At 38.8% G+C, this 14,540-nt stretch overlaps 1 protein-coding gene across 1 annotated transcript; it reads left to right on the top strand.

Moving 5' to 3' along the window:
- LOC107620681 lies at window positions 411-1,264 on the top strand. Its single transcript, XM_016322810.1, has 2 exons — window positions 411-632; window positions 749-1,264. Exons 1-2 carry the CDS (start codon window positions 411-413, stop codon window positions 1,262-1,264), a joined length of 738 nt encoding a protein of 245 aa, XP_016178296.1.

Below are 14,540 nucleotides of genomic sequence, written 5' to 3' on the forward strand. Positions count from 1 at the left end.
AAGAAAGCTTTGAGGCATACAACAATGAACAGCAGCCTGAGCAAGTCCAATATATGCACAACACAAGCTCTTCCCACAATGATTTCCATGGGGACACATACAATTCCTCATGGAGGAACCATCCCAACTTGAGGTGAAGAGACAATCAGAACTAATGGCAGAAGAACTCCAATCCCAATAACTTTTGCACCACAAACAACCAAAACCATCACCCCACTAACAACAATCCATATAGAAAACCACGAAATAACTTTTCCACATCCACATTCTACCACCAAAATAATTCTTCAAATAACCCAACCAACTTCCATCAACAACCAATATCACATACACAACCCCAGCCATATCAAGTGTCTCAAAGAATCTCTAATCTAGAAATGATGATGGAAAAGCTCATGAAAAACCAAGAGATGGCAAGTAAGAACTATAAAGCATCAATGAGAAACCTTGAAAGACAAATAGGGCAACTATCCAAGCAACCTACTGAGAGACCAATTAATGCCTTCCCCAGTGACACCATCCAAAATACAAAGGAGGAGTGCAAGGTCATACAACTTAGGAATGGTAAAACATTGGGAAAGGACAACAAGGATGCCAGCAAGGAAGAGAAAGAGATTGAGGAAAATGATACGGTTGATCACACAATGAACCACAAGCTCCATGGAAAGGCAAGCAAGTCTCAGAGTCACAAGCACAAGAGAAGAAAGAGCAAGTGAAGCCACATGTTCCTCAACTACCTTACCCTCAGAGGTTGCACAAGGAGATGAAGGATCAACAATTCCCTAAGTTCATAGAAATTTTCTGGAAATTGGAGATCAAAATTCTACTAGCTGAAACCTTGGAACAAATGCCACTTTGTGCAAAGTTTCTCAAAGAACTCATCACCAAAAAGAGGAGCTGGAAGGAGAAGGAAACTGTGATCCTCACCCAGGAATGCAGTGCTATAATCCAAAAAGGGTTGCCACCCAAACTCAAGGATCCAGGAAGCTTTTTCATACCATGCACCATTGGGAACATATCAGTTGACAAAGCATTATGTGACCTGGGAGCAAGCATCAATTTGATGCCACTCTCTATGATGAAGAAGCTATCGATAAAGGAGGTCAAACCCACTAGAATGTCACTACAACTTGCCGATACATCCCTTATAATACCCAATGGAGTGGTCGAGAACCTTCTAGTTAAGGTTGGCAAATTCATTTTCCCTGTGGACTTTGTAATTCTGGACATGGATGAGGACGGAAGTGACTCAATCATTCTTTGAAGACCGTTCCTAGCCACAGCAAGGGCAATTATTGATATGGAAAAAGGTGAAATGATTCTGAGGGTACATGATGAATAGATGATCCTCAATGTTTTCAAAGCAATACAGTACCCTGCTGAAAAAGAAAATTGCATGAGGATTGAGGATAAAGACCCAAGCTGGAAGGAAAAGCCCAAGGAGTCATCTCTAAAACTCATAAGCTCATCCTTGGATGAGAAGAAAGTAAACAAAGGGAGAAAAGGGGTTCAAGAAGTCAGAAAAGCTAAAGAAGAACTACAAGCAAAGACCCTAGTGGTGACAACTAAAAAGAAAGCTCCCAACATTAAACCCACCAAGAAGGAAGAATCATCAAAAAAGGGGAAGAACAGCAAGAAATGGGTGCCTAAAAGGTGGAAGAATAAGAAGATTCCAACTGAAGCATTCTCACCAGGAGATCAAGTGATACTAATTTACCAATCAATGGAGACAACTCCATACTTTTCTGGATATTATACTGTGAGCAAGATCTTTTCACTTGAACACATAGAAATCATCAAACAGGATACCGGAAGGAAACTCACAGTGAGGGAGACAAATTGAGGCACTATGATCATCAACCTCCTTAACAGGGGACAACCGTCAAGCAAGTGATGTTAAAGAAGCAATTCATGGGAGGCAACCCATGTTTAGATTCTTTACTTTGTGCTTTAGTAATAGTAAATTGTCTTCTTTTATGAATTCAAAACTTTCAAAAACAATTTGACATTTGCATTAGGCGAGTTCATTAAGCATACGATCAAATTTTAAGTTTGGTGTGCCTAGAGGCACCCTAAGATGATTTCATGCATAATGAACATATATATATATATATATATATCTTAGGATGTTTACTTAATCATTTTTGTAGCGCTTTCTAGCAATATTTAATAGTCTGTACTTTTCTTTAGATTTGAAGGCCCAAACCTGGTGTCCAATGCCAGCTTTCAAGCGTCCAGCGCCCAAAGAGTAGAGCCCAGCGTCCAAAAGCCCAAAGAGGACCCCCTAGTTGGCGTTCCATGCCCAAGAGACCTCATAGCACGTGGATCTCATTAAAGTTCACCCCAAACACTCACTAAGTGGGCCCTTGAAGTGGATTTTAGTACTAAATAGACTGTTTTACCCTTACTAGTCATTAGTTTAGTATTTAAGGGATTTAATTCATGTAACACGCATACTTTACATATCATACACCATTCAGTCCTATTTTTATTTTATCATTGTATTCTACCTCGGTATGAGTTTCTAAACATCCTAGGTTGAGGGAAGGAGCCCTGCTGAGTCCTATAAATTAATAGAAATATTTTATTTTATTTATTTTCTTACAAGGATCTTTAATTTTAAGACATATCTTTTTCAAAACTTTCTAACCAATTTCTCTATCTTCATTTTTCGAAAATCCTCACCCACATCTTTTTCAAATCTTTTTAATTAATTAATTAATTTAGTTTTCAATTTTCTTTTATTTCTTTTTCTTCTAATTTTTGAACTTATATTCAAATTTTTATTTATTTTATTTTATTTTCTTTTAATTTCGGTTTAAAAAAAAAAAGAGAGAAAATTTTCATTTTACAATCCACATCACTTCCCTTTCTCCATCATGGACCTAAGTAGAAATGAACAGTCCATAAGGACTCTGGGGTCATATGCTAACCCCACTACTGCTTCATATGGGAGTAGTATCTGTATACACCCCATCAGAGCCAGCCATTTTGAGCTAAACCCTCAGCTCGTTATCATGGTGCAGCAAAATTGCTAGTATTCTGGTCTTCCTCAGGAAGAACCTACTGAGTTTCCGGCAAAGTTCTTACAAATTGCTGACACAGTACGTGATAAGGAAGTGGATCAGGATGTGTACAGATTATTACTGTTTTCATTTGCTGTAAAAGATCAAGCTAAGAGGTGGTTAAACAACCAACCCACAGCAAGCATAAGAACATAGAAACAATTATCAGACAAATTCCTGAATCAATATTTCCCTCCAAAAAGGATGACACAGCTAAGGCTGGACATCCAAGGCTTTAAACAAGAGGATAGTGAATCTCTTTATAATGCCTGGGAGGGGTATAGAGGGATGCTAAGGAAATACCCCTCTGAAATATTTTCAAAATGGGTGCAGTTAGACATCTTTTAGTATAGGCTTACAGAAAAGGCCCAGATGTCTCTAGACCACTCAGCTAGTGGATCTATATACATGAGGAAGACAATTGAAGAGGCTCAAGAGCTCATTGATACAGTTGCTAGAAATCAGCACCTGTACTTAAGTAGTGAGTCCTCCATGAAAGAAGAGGCTAAAGCAATATCCACTGAACTTAGTCCTCTAGAACAAGTTGCTGAACTCAATCAGTAATTGTTTTTTATAACAAAACAGTTAACAGAATTTAAAGAGATGCTACAAGACACTGAAAAGGCTAACAAGAATATGGAAGCATAATTGAATCAGACAAGACAGTAGTTATCTAAACAGATAACAGAAGATTGCCAAGATGTTCATTTAAGGAGTGGGAAGACATTGAATGTCTCAACTCAAGCCAGCAGAAAGCTAAGAAAGGAACAGCTGACAGAGGATGACCAAACCACTGCACAAAATCCCTTCGATGATAGTAAGAGCCCAGAGAGGAAGGATTCTGCCATTCAAACGCCAGAAAAGGGTAAGAAATTGGCGTTGAACGCCCAGTGGATAGCCAAGTCTAGCGTCTAAATGACAGAAGAGGGTGGCAATCTAGCGTTAAACGCCCATATAGCACCCAATTCTGGCATTCAAATGCCAATGAGAGATCAGACACTTGCAAGTGCTGATAACAACTCCCTTAGGCAGGCTTCTCCAACCACTTCTGTAGGAGGTAAACCTGCAGCAACTAAGGTTGAAGAATATAAAGCCAAGATGCCTTATCCTCAGAAACTCCGCTAAACGGAATAGGATAAACAATTTGCCCGCTTTGCAGACTATCTCAGGACTCTTGAAATAAACATTCTGTTTGCAGAGGCACTTGAGCAAATACCCTCTTATGCTAAGTTCATGAAAGATATCTTAAGTCATGAGAAGGATTGGAGATAAACTGAAAAAGTTTTCCTCACTAAAGAATGCAGTGCAGTCATTCTGAAAAGCTTACCAGAGAAGCTTAAAGATCCCGAAAGCTTTATGATACCATGCACATTAGAGGATGATTGTACCAAGATAGCTCTATGTGATCTTGGGACAAGTATCAACCTAATACCTGCATCCACTATCAAAAAGCTTGGTTTGACTGATGAAGTTAAACCAACACAGATATGCCTCCAACTTGCTGATGGCTCCATTAAAATCCCATCAGGCAGAATTGAGGACATGATTGTCAAGGTTGGGCCATTTGCCTTCCCTACTGACTTTGTAGTGCTGGAAATGGAGGAGCACAAGAGTGCAACTCTCATTCTAGGAAGACCTTTCTTAGCAACTGGACGAACCCTCATTAACGTCCAAAAAGGGGAGATAACCCTGAGAGTCAATGAGGATGAGTTTAAGTTGAATGTTGTCAAAGCTATGCAGCATCTAGACACATCAAAAGACTGCATGAGCATTAATATTATTGACTCCCTGGTGGAAGAAGTCAATATGACTGAGAGTCTCGAATAAGAGCTAGAGGACATTTTTAAAGATGTTCAGCCTGATATGGAAGAACCAGAGAAAATAGAAGAACCTCTGAAGACTCCTCAGGAAGAGGAGAAGCCTTCTAAACCCAAGCTCAAACCACTACCACCATCCCTGAAATATGCATTTCTGGAAGAAAATGACACTTTTTCCGTGATCATAAGCTCTGCTTTAGAGCCACAGAAAAAGAACGCACTAATTCAGGTGCTAAGGACACACAAGACAGCTCTTGGGTGGTTGATGAGCGGATAATTTATACGCTTTTTGGCATTGTTTTCAAGTAGTTTTCAGCATGTTTTAATTACTTTTTAGTATATTTTTATTAGTTTTTATTCAAAATTTACATTTCTAGACTTTTCTATGAGTTTGTGTATTTTTCTGTGATTTCAGGTATTTTCTGGCTGAAATTGAGGGACCTGAGCAAAAATCTGATTCAGAGGCTGAAAAAGGACTGTAGATACTGTTGGATTATGACCCCCCTGCACTCGAAATGGATTTTTTGGAGCTACAGAAGACCAATTGGCGCGCTCTAAATTGCGTTAGAAAGTAGACATCCAGGGCTTTCCAGTAAAATATAATAGTCCATACTTTGCCCAAGTTTTGACCACGCAAATTGGTGTTTAACGCCAAGTCTTTACCCTATTCTGCCGTTAAACGCCAGAAATAGGTTGCAAACCAGAGTTAAACGCCAGAAACAGGCTACAACCTGGCGTTTAACTCCAAGAGAAGCCTCTACACGTGTAAAGCTCAATGCTCAGCCCAAGCACACACCAAGTTGGCCCTAGAAGTGGATTTCTGCACTATCTGCACTTAGTTACTTATTTTCTATAACTCTAGCTACTAGTTTAGTATAACAACAACTTTTAGAGACTTACTATGTACCTCATGACATTTTACATGTTTCATATTGTATTTCTAACGGAATGAGTCTCTAAACCCCATGGTTGGGGGTGAGGAGCTCTGCTGTGTTTCGATGATTTAACACAATTACTACAGCTTTCCATTAAATCACGCTTGTCTCTATTCTAAGATATTTACTCGCACCTCACCCTGATGAATGTGATGATCCGTGACACTCATCACCATTCTCAACCCATGAACGCGTTCCTGACAACCACTTCTGTTCTACCTTAGATTGAGTATATATCTCTTAGCCTCTTGGTTCATGATCAGAGTCTTCGTGGTATAGGCTAGGACTATTGGCGGCCATTCTTGAGATCCGGAAACTCTAAACCTTGTCTGTGGTATTCCGAGTAGGATCTGGGATGGGATGACTGTGACGAGCTTCAAACTCACGAATGATGGGCGTAGTAACAGACGCAAAAGGATCAATAGATCCTATTCCAACATGAGTGAGAACCGACAGATGATTAGCCGTGTGGTGACAGCGCACTTGGACCATTTTCATTGAGAGGACAAATGGTAGCCATTGACAACGGTGATCCACCAACATATAGCTTGCCATGGAAGAAGCCTTGCGTGCGTGAAGAAGAAGACAGTAGAAAAGCAGAGATTCTGAAAACAGAGTATCTCTAAATCCTCAATCTGTTCTCCATTACTGCATAACAAGTATTATTTAATTTATGCTATTTACTCTTCATAAGCCCAATCATCTTTATTACTAATTTCCTGACTAAGAATTACAAAGTAACCATAGCTTGCTTCAAGCCAACAATCTTCTTGGGATCGACCCTTACTCACGTAAGGTATTACTTGGACGACCCAGTGCACTTGCTGGTTAGTGGTACGAGTTGTGAAAAGTGTGATTCACAATTCGTGCACCAAATTTTTGGCGCCATTGCCAGGAATTGTTTGAGTTTGGACAATTGACGGTTTATTTTGTTACTTAGATTAGGAAAAATTTATCTTTTTTATTTAGAGTCATTAAATTAGAGTCTTTTATTTTCTCTTCAAAAATCTTTCAAAAAAATTTTTATTTTTCTTTATTAATTTTTAATTTTTCTTTGAGTTTTCTGTTTGAGTTTAGATTCATATTTTAAATTTGGTGTCAATTTCATGTTTTTATTTTCCTTTAAATTTTCGAATTTATGTTCATTATTCTTTCTTGATCTTCAAGTTGTTCTTGCTATTTTCTTGTTTGATCTTTAGTTTTTCCTGTTCTGTGTCTTTTCTTATTTTTCTTGTGCGTTTTCAAATGATCAGTATTCAAAAAATTTATATACATTAAATACTTTTTTTTAAAAAACACGTTAAATTTATACTTCAGTTGGCTAGAGCGTTGTGCTTATGTTCTTGGTAATTGGGTATCTTCCTTTTAAAACTTTTTCAAAAATAATTTTTCTTTGATTAAATCTTGTGTCAAACTTTTAAGTTTGGTGTTCTCTTGTTATTTTTCTTTAATTTTCGAAAATTTCTTTTTAGTTTTCTAAAAGTTTTAAGTTTGGTGTTCTTTTTATGTTCTTGAGTCTTTAAATTTTATTCTTGTTGTTCTTGAGTCTTCAAGGTATTTTGATCTTAAAATTTTTAAGTTTAGTGTTCCTTGGTGTTTTCCCTCCAAAATTTTCGAAAAACAAGGAGCATTAAATCTAAAAATTTGAAGTCTTGTGTCTTTTGTGTGTTCTTCTCTTTCCTCATAAAATTCAAAAAAAAATTATATCCTTTCCTTTAATTGCTCATAATTTTCGAATTCACTAGGTTGATTTGGTCAAAATTTTTAAAATCATATCTTTTTCAAAATCTTATCTTATCTTTTCCAATCTCAAATTTTAAAATCATACATTTTTCAAATCTTTTTAATTAATTACTTATTTTAATTTTCAATTTCCTTTTTATATATTTTTTTAATTTTCAAAATTATAGTTAATTTTTTAATTATTTTATTTTATTTTATTTTCCTTTTAATTTTTGGTATTCAAAAATTTTTTTTTAAAATTAAATTTTTTTATATATTTTACAATCCACATCATCTCCCTTTCTCCATCATGGATCCAAGTGGAAATGAACAGTCCAGAAGGACTCTGGGGTCATATGCTAATCCCACTACTGCTGCATATGAGAGTAGTATCTGTATACCTCCCATCAAAGCAAGCAGTTTTGAGCTAAATCCTCATCTCATTGTCATGGTGCAGCAAAACTGCCAGTATTCTGGTCTTTCACAGGAAGAACCTACTGAGTTTCTGGCACAGTTCTTGCAAATTGCTGACACAATACGTGACAAGGAAGTAGATCAGAATGTCTACAGATTATTACTGTTTCAATTTGCTGTAAAAGATCAAGCTAAGAGGTGGTTAAATAACCAACCTACAGTAAGCATAAGAACATGGAAATAGTTATCAGACAAATTCCTGAATCAATATTTCCCTCCAAAAAGGATGACACAGATAAGGCTGGACATCCAAGGCTTTAAATAAGAGGATGATGAATCCCTTTATAATGCCTGGGAGAGGTACAGAGGTATGCTAAGGAAATGCCCCTCTGAAATGTTTTCAGAGTGGGTGCAGTTAGACATCTTCTACTACGGGCTTACAGAAAAAGCTCAGGTATCTCTAGACCACTCAGCTGGTGGATCTATACACATGAGAAAGACTGTTGAAGAGGTTCAAGAGCTTATTGATATAGTTGCTAGAAATCAGCATCTGTACATAAGTAATGAGTCCTCCGTGAAAGAAGAAGTTGAGGAAGTGTCAACTGACTTTAGTCCTCAGGAACAAGTTGCTAAACTCAATCAGCAACTATTCTCTATAACAAGGCATTTAGCAGAATTTAAGGAGATGTTACAAGAGACCAGAACTGCTAACAAGGATATGGAATCATAATTGAGTCAGACAAAATAGTAGTTATCAAAACAGATAACAGAGGAGTGCCAAGCAGTTCAATTAAGAAGTGGAAAAATGTTAAATACTCCAACTCAAAGTAGCAGAAAGCCAAGAAAAGAACAGCTGACAGAGGATGAGCAACCTGCTACCCAAAATCCCTCTGAGGACAGTAAGAGCCCAGAGAGGAATAGGTCTGGCGATCAAACGCCAGAAACAGGTGAAAAAATGGCGTTAAACTCCAAATCCACGTCCAGTTCTGGCGTCCAAATGCCAGAAAAGGGTAGGAACTTGGCGTTAAACGCCCAATCCATGTCTAGTTCTGGCGTCCAAATGCCAGTGAGGGAACAGACACCTGCAAGTGCTGATACTAACTCCCTCAAGAAGGCTTCTCAACCTGTCTCTGTAGGAAATAAACCTGCAGTAACTAAGGTTGAAGAATATAAAGCCAAAATACCTTATCCTCAGAAACTCCACCAAGCGGAACATGATAAACAATTTGCTCACTTTACAGACTATCTCAAGACTCTTGAAATAAAGATTCTGTTTGCAGAGGCACTTTAGCAAATACCCTCGTATGCTAAGTTCATGAAAGAGATCTTAAGTCATAAGAAGGATTGGAGAGAAACAGAAAAAGTTTTTCTCACTGAAGAGTGCAGTAGAGTCATCCTAACAAGCTTACTAGAGAAGCTTAAGGATCCTGGAAGCTTTTTGATACCATGCACATTAGAGAGTACTTGTACCAAGACAGCCCTATGCGACCTTGGGGCAAGTATCAATCTAATCCCTCCATCTACTATCAGAAAGCTCGGCTTGGCTGAAGAGGTCAAACAAACCCGGATATGTCTTCAACTTGCTGATGGCACCATTAAATATCCATCAGGCATAATTGAGGACATGATTGTCAAGGTTGGGCCATTTGCCTTTCCCACTAACTTTGTAGTACTGGAAATAGAGGAGCACAAAAGTGCAACTCTCATTCTAGGAAGACCCTTCCTAGCAACTGGATGAACCCTCATTGATGTCCAAAAAGGGGAGGTGACCTTAAGAGTCAATGAGGACGAGTTCAAGCTAAATGCGATTGAGGCAATGAGGCATCCAGACACATCAAATGACTGCATGTGTGTTGATATTATTGACTCCCTGGTAGAGGAGATCAACATGGCTAAGAGTCTCGAATCAGAGCTAGAAGATATCTTTAAAGATGTCCAGCCTAATCTGGAGGAATTAGAGAAAATAAAAGAGCCTCTAAAAATTCCTCAGGAAGATAAAAACCTCCTAAACCCGAGCTCAAACCACTACCATCATCCCTGAAATACGCATTTTTAGGAGAAGGTGACACTTTTCCAGTGATCATAAGCTCTGCTTTAAATCCACAGGAAGAGAAAGCACTACTTCAAGTGCTAAGGACGCACAAGGCAGCCCTTGGGTGGTCCATAAGTGATCTTAAGGGCATCAGCCCAGCAAGATACATGCACAAGATCCTATTAGAGGATGATGCTAAGCCAGTGGTTCAACCACAGAGGCGGCTAAATCCAGCCATGAAGGAGGTGGTGCAGAAAGAGGTCACCAAGTTATTGGAGGCTGGGATTATTTATCCCATTTCTGATAGCCCCTGGGTGAGCCCTGTCCAGTTGTCCCCAAGAAGGGTGGCATGACAGTGGTTCATAATGAAAAAGATGAAATGGTTCCTACAAGAACAGTTACAGGGTGGCGTATGTGTATTGATTACAGAAGACTCAATACAGCCACCAGGAAGGATCACTTTCCTTTACCATTCATAGACCAGATGCTAGAAAGACTAGTAGGTCATGAATACTACTACTTTTTGGATGGATATTCAGGTTATAACCAAATTGCAGTAGATCCTCAGGACCAAGAGAAAATAGCATTCACATGTCCTTTTGGAGTGTTTGCCTACAGAAGGATGCCCTTTGGTCTGTGCAATGCACCTGCAACCTTTCAGAGGTGCATGCTCTCTATCTTCTCTGATATGGTAGAGAAATTTCTAGAAGTCTTCATGGATGACTTCTCAGTATTTGGAGATTCATTCAGCTCCTGCCTTAACCATTTAGCACTTGTTCTAAAAAGATGCCAAGAGACTAACCTAGTTTTAAACTGGGAAATATGTCACTTTATAGTGACTGAAGGAATTTTCCTTGGGCATAAAATTTCAAACAAGAGAATAGAGGTAGATCAAGCTAAAGTGGAAGTAATTGAAAAAATACCACCACCTGCCAATGTTAAGGCAATCAGAAGCTTTCTGAGACATGCAGGATTCTATAGGAGGTTTATAAAAGATTTTTCAAAAATTGCAAAACCTCTGAGCAATCTGCTAGCTGCTGACACGCCATTTGTGTTTGACACAAAGTGTCTGCAGGCGTTTGAAGCTTTGAAAGCTAAGCTAGTCACAGCACCAGTTATCTCTGCACCAGACTGGACATTACCATTCGAACTAATGTGTACTGCCAGTGACCATGCCATGGGTGCAGTACTGGGACAGAGGCATAACAAGCTTCTGCATGTCATTTATTATGCTAGCCGTGTTTTAAATGATGCCCAAATAAATTACACAACTACATAAAAAAATTACTTGCAGTGGTTTATGCCATTGACAAGTTTAGATCATACTTAGTAGGATCCAAAGTGATTGTGTACACTGACCATGCTGCTCTTAAATATTTACTCACGAAGCAAGATTCAAAACCCATGCTTATAAGATGGGTGTTGCTTCTGCAAGAGTATGATATAGAAATAAGAGACAGAAAAGGGACAGAGAACCAAGTGGCTGATCATCTGTCCAGGATAAAACCAGTAGAAGGGGCGTCCTTTCCCTCTTTTGAAATCTCTCAAACCTTTCCGGATGAGAAATTGTTTGCCATTCAGGAAATACCATGGTTTACAGACATTGCAAACTATAAAGCTGCAAGATTCATACCCAAGGGGTACAACAGGCAACAAAAGAAAAAAATTAATTACTGATGCAAAGTACTACCTGTGGGATGAACCATATCTCTTTAAGAGATGTGCAGACGAAATAATCCGTAGGTGTGTGCCTAGAGAAGAAGCACAGAAGATCCTATGACATTGTCATGGATCACAATATGGAGGACATTTTGGAGGTGAGCGAACAGCCACAAAAGTCCTCCAATGTGGCTTCTACTGGCCCACTCTCTATAAAGACTCCCGAGAGTTTGTGCGTAACTGTGACAGCTGCCAAAGAGCTGGTAATCTGCCTCATAGTTACGCCATGTCTTAGCAAGGGATCTTAGAGATTGAATTATTTGACATATAGGGTATTGACTTCATGGGGCCTTTCCCACCATCATACTCAAACACTTTTATTCTGGTGGCAGTCGACTATGTATCCAAATGGGTAGAGGCCACTGCAACACCCACCAATGATACTAAGACAGTGCTGAAGTTCCTCCAGAAATATATCTTCAGCTGGTTTGGTGTCCCTAGAGAACTAATCAGTGATGGTGGCACTCACTTCTGCAACAAATAGCTTTACTCTACTATGGTTCGATATGGAATTAACCACAAGGTGGCAACTCCATATCATCCACAGATAAATGGGCAAGCTGAAGTCTCTAATAGAAAACTAAAAAGAATCCTGGAACGGACTGTAAGTACCCGTAGAAAGGATTGGTCAAGAAGCTTGGATGATGCTCTGTGGGCATACAGAACAGCATTCAAGACTCCTATAGGGACCTCTCCATACCAGCTTGTGTATGGTAAGGCCTGTCATATGCCCGTGGAACTGGAGCATAAGGCCTACTGGGCAACCAGGTTCCTAAACTTTGATGCCAAATTAGCTGGAGAAAAAAGATTGCTCCAGCTGAATGAGCTAGAGGAATTCAAACTCACTGCTTTCGAAAATGCCAAGCTTTACAAATAGAACGCAAAAAGGTGGCATGATAGAAAGCTGTCATCTAGAGTCTTTGAACCAGGACAGAAGGTTCTGCTATTTAACTCTAGCTCAGATTATTCCCCGGGAAATTAAAATCCCGGCAGAGGGGACCATATGTGATTACAAGTATGTCACCATATGGCTATGTGGAGCTTCAAGACATTGATTCTAATAAGTTCATTGTTAATGGACAAAGAGTCAAGCATTATCTTGAAGGCAATGTTGAGCAAGAATGCTCAAAGCTGAGACTAGATTAAAAGCTCAGTAAGGTCTATCTAAAGAAAATAAAGAAGAGCTTATTGGGAGGCAACCCAATTTTTACTTATCTATGTTAATTTTCTATTTTCCATTTTTATTTTATGTTTTCTTTAGGATGATGATCATATGGAGTCACAAAAATCAAAGCAAAATCAAAAACAGCATTAAAAACAGCTCCCCCTGGAGGAAGAGCTTACTAGCATTTAAACGCCAGTAAGAAGCATCAGACTGACGTTTAACGCTAGAAAGAAGCATCAAGCTGGCATTAAGCACCAGAAACAAGGAGCAGTCTGGCGTTAAACGCCAAAAAAAGCACCAACTTGGTGAAACGCCAATAAAGGGAGAAAATCTGGCGTTTAACGCCAGAAACAAGCAGCAGTCTGTCGTTAAATGCCAGGATTGCACTCTAAGGGAATTTACACGCCTAAATGGAGCAGGGATTCTAAGTCCTTGACCCCTCAGGATCTGTGGACCCCACAGGATCCCCACCTACCCCACCCTCTTTTCCATACTATCTTCACCACTCACATCCATCCATCATAAACCCCTCATACACACTATCACCCTCCCTTGGCCGAACCCACTAAACATCTCCATCTCCTCCTTTCTTTCTTCTTTTGCTCGAGGACGAGCAAACATATTAAGTTTGGTGTGGAAAAAGCCCCGCTTTTTAATTTTTCATAACCATATGGCACCTTCCATGAGATTAGAGAAGATCAAAGAGCTATGAGGGAGGAGCAACAAAGGCATGGAAGAGACATAGAGGAGCTCAAGAGCACCATTGGTTCTTCAAGAGGAAGAAGACGCCACCCTTACTAAGGTGGACACGTTCCTTAATCTCCTTGTCTATTTATTTTTTCTATTTTCGTTCTCTATGCTTTATGTTTATTTAGTTTGTGTCTTTCTTACATGATCATTAGTGTCTAGTGTCTATGCCTTAAAGCTATGAATGTCCTATGAATCCATCACCTTTCTTAAATGAAAAATGTTTTTAATCACAAAAGAACAAGAAGTACATGATTTCGAATTCATCCTTGAAATTAGTTTATTTATTTTGATATGGTGACAATACTTTTTGTTTCTCTGAATGAATGCTTGAACAGTGCATATTTTTGAATTTGTTGTTTATGAATGTTAAAATTGTTGGCTCTTGAAAGAATGATTAAAAAGGAGAAATGTTATTTGATAATCTGAAAAATCATAAAATTGATTCTTGAAGTAAGAAAAAGCAGCGAAAAGCAAAAGCTTCCGGAAAAAAATGGCAAAAAAAAAAAGAAAGAAAAAAAAAAGAAAAAGCAAGCAGAAAAAGCCAAGAGCTCTTTAAACTAAAAGGCAAGAGCAAAAAGCCAGTAACCCTTTAAACCAAAAGGCAAGGGTAAAATAAAAAGGATCCAAGGCTTTGAGCATTAATGGATAGGAGGGCCCAAAGGAATAAAATCATGGCCTAAGCGGATAAACTAAGTTGTCCCTAACCATGTGCTTGTGGCGTGAAGGTGTCAAGTGAAAAGCTTGAGACTGAATGGTTAAAGTCGTGATCCAAAGCAAAAAGAGTGTGCTTAAGAACTCGGGATACCTCTAATTGGGGACTTTAGAAAAGCTGAGTCACAATCTGAAAAGGTTCACCCAGTTATGTGTCTATAGCATTTATGTATCCGGTGGTAATACTGGAAAACAAAGTGCCTAGGGCCA

The sequence above is a fragment of the Arachis ipaensis genome, chromosome B10 (assembly GCF_000816755.2).
Source record: "Arachis ipaensis cultivar K30076 chromosome B10, Araip1.1, whole genome shotgun sequence".
Lineage (NCBI taxonomy): Eukaryota > Viridiplantae > Streptophyta > Magnoliopsida > Fabales > Fabaceae > Arachis > Arachis ipaensis.

Excerpts from the sequence above, each read along its gene's own strand:
- LOC107620681 (XM_016322810.1), top strand. The coding sequence starts at position 411 with ATGGCAAGTAAGAACTATAAAGCATCAATGAGAAACCTTGAAAGACAA. Across the intron at positions 633-748 it reads AGATTGAGGAAAATGATACG|AGGTTGCACAAGGAGATGAA; the intron begins GTTGATCACACA and ends CCTTACCCTCAG.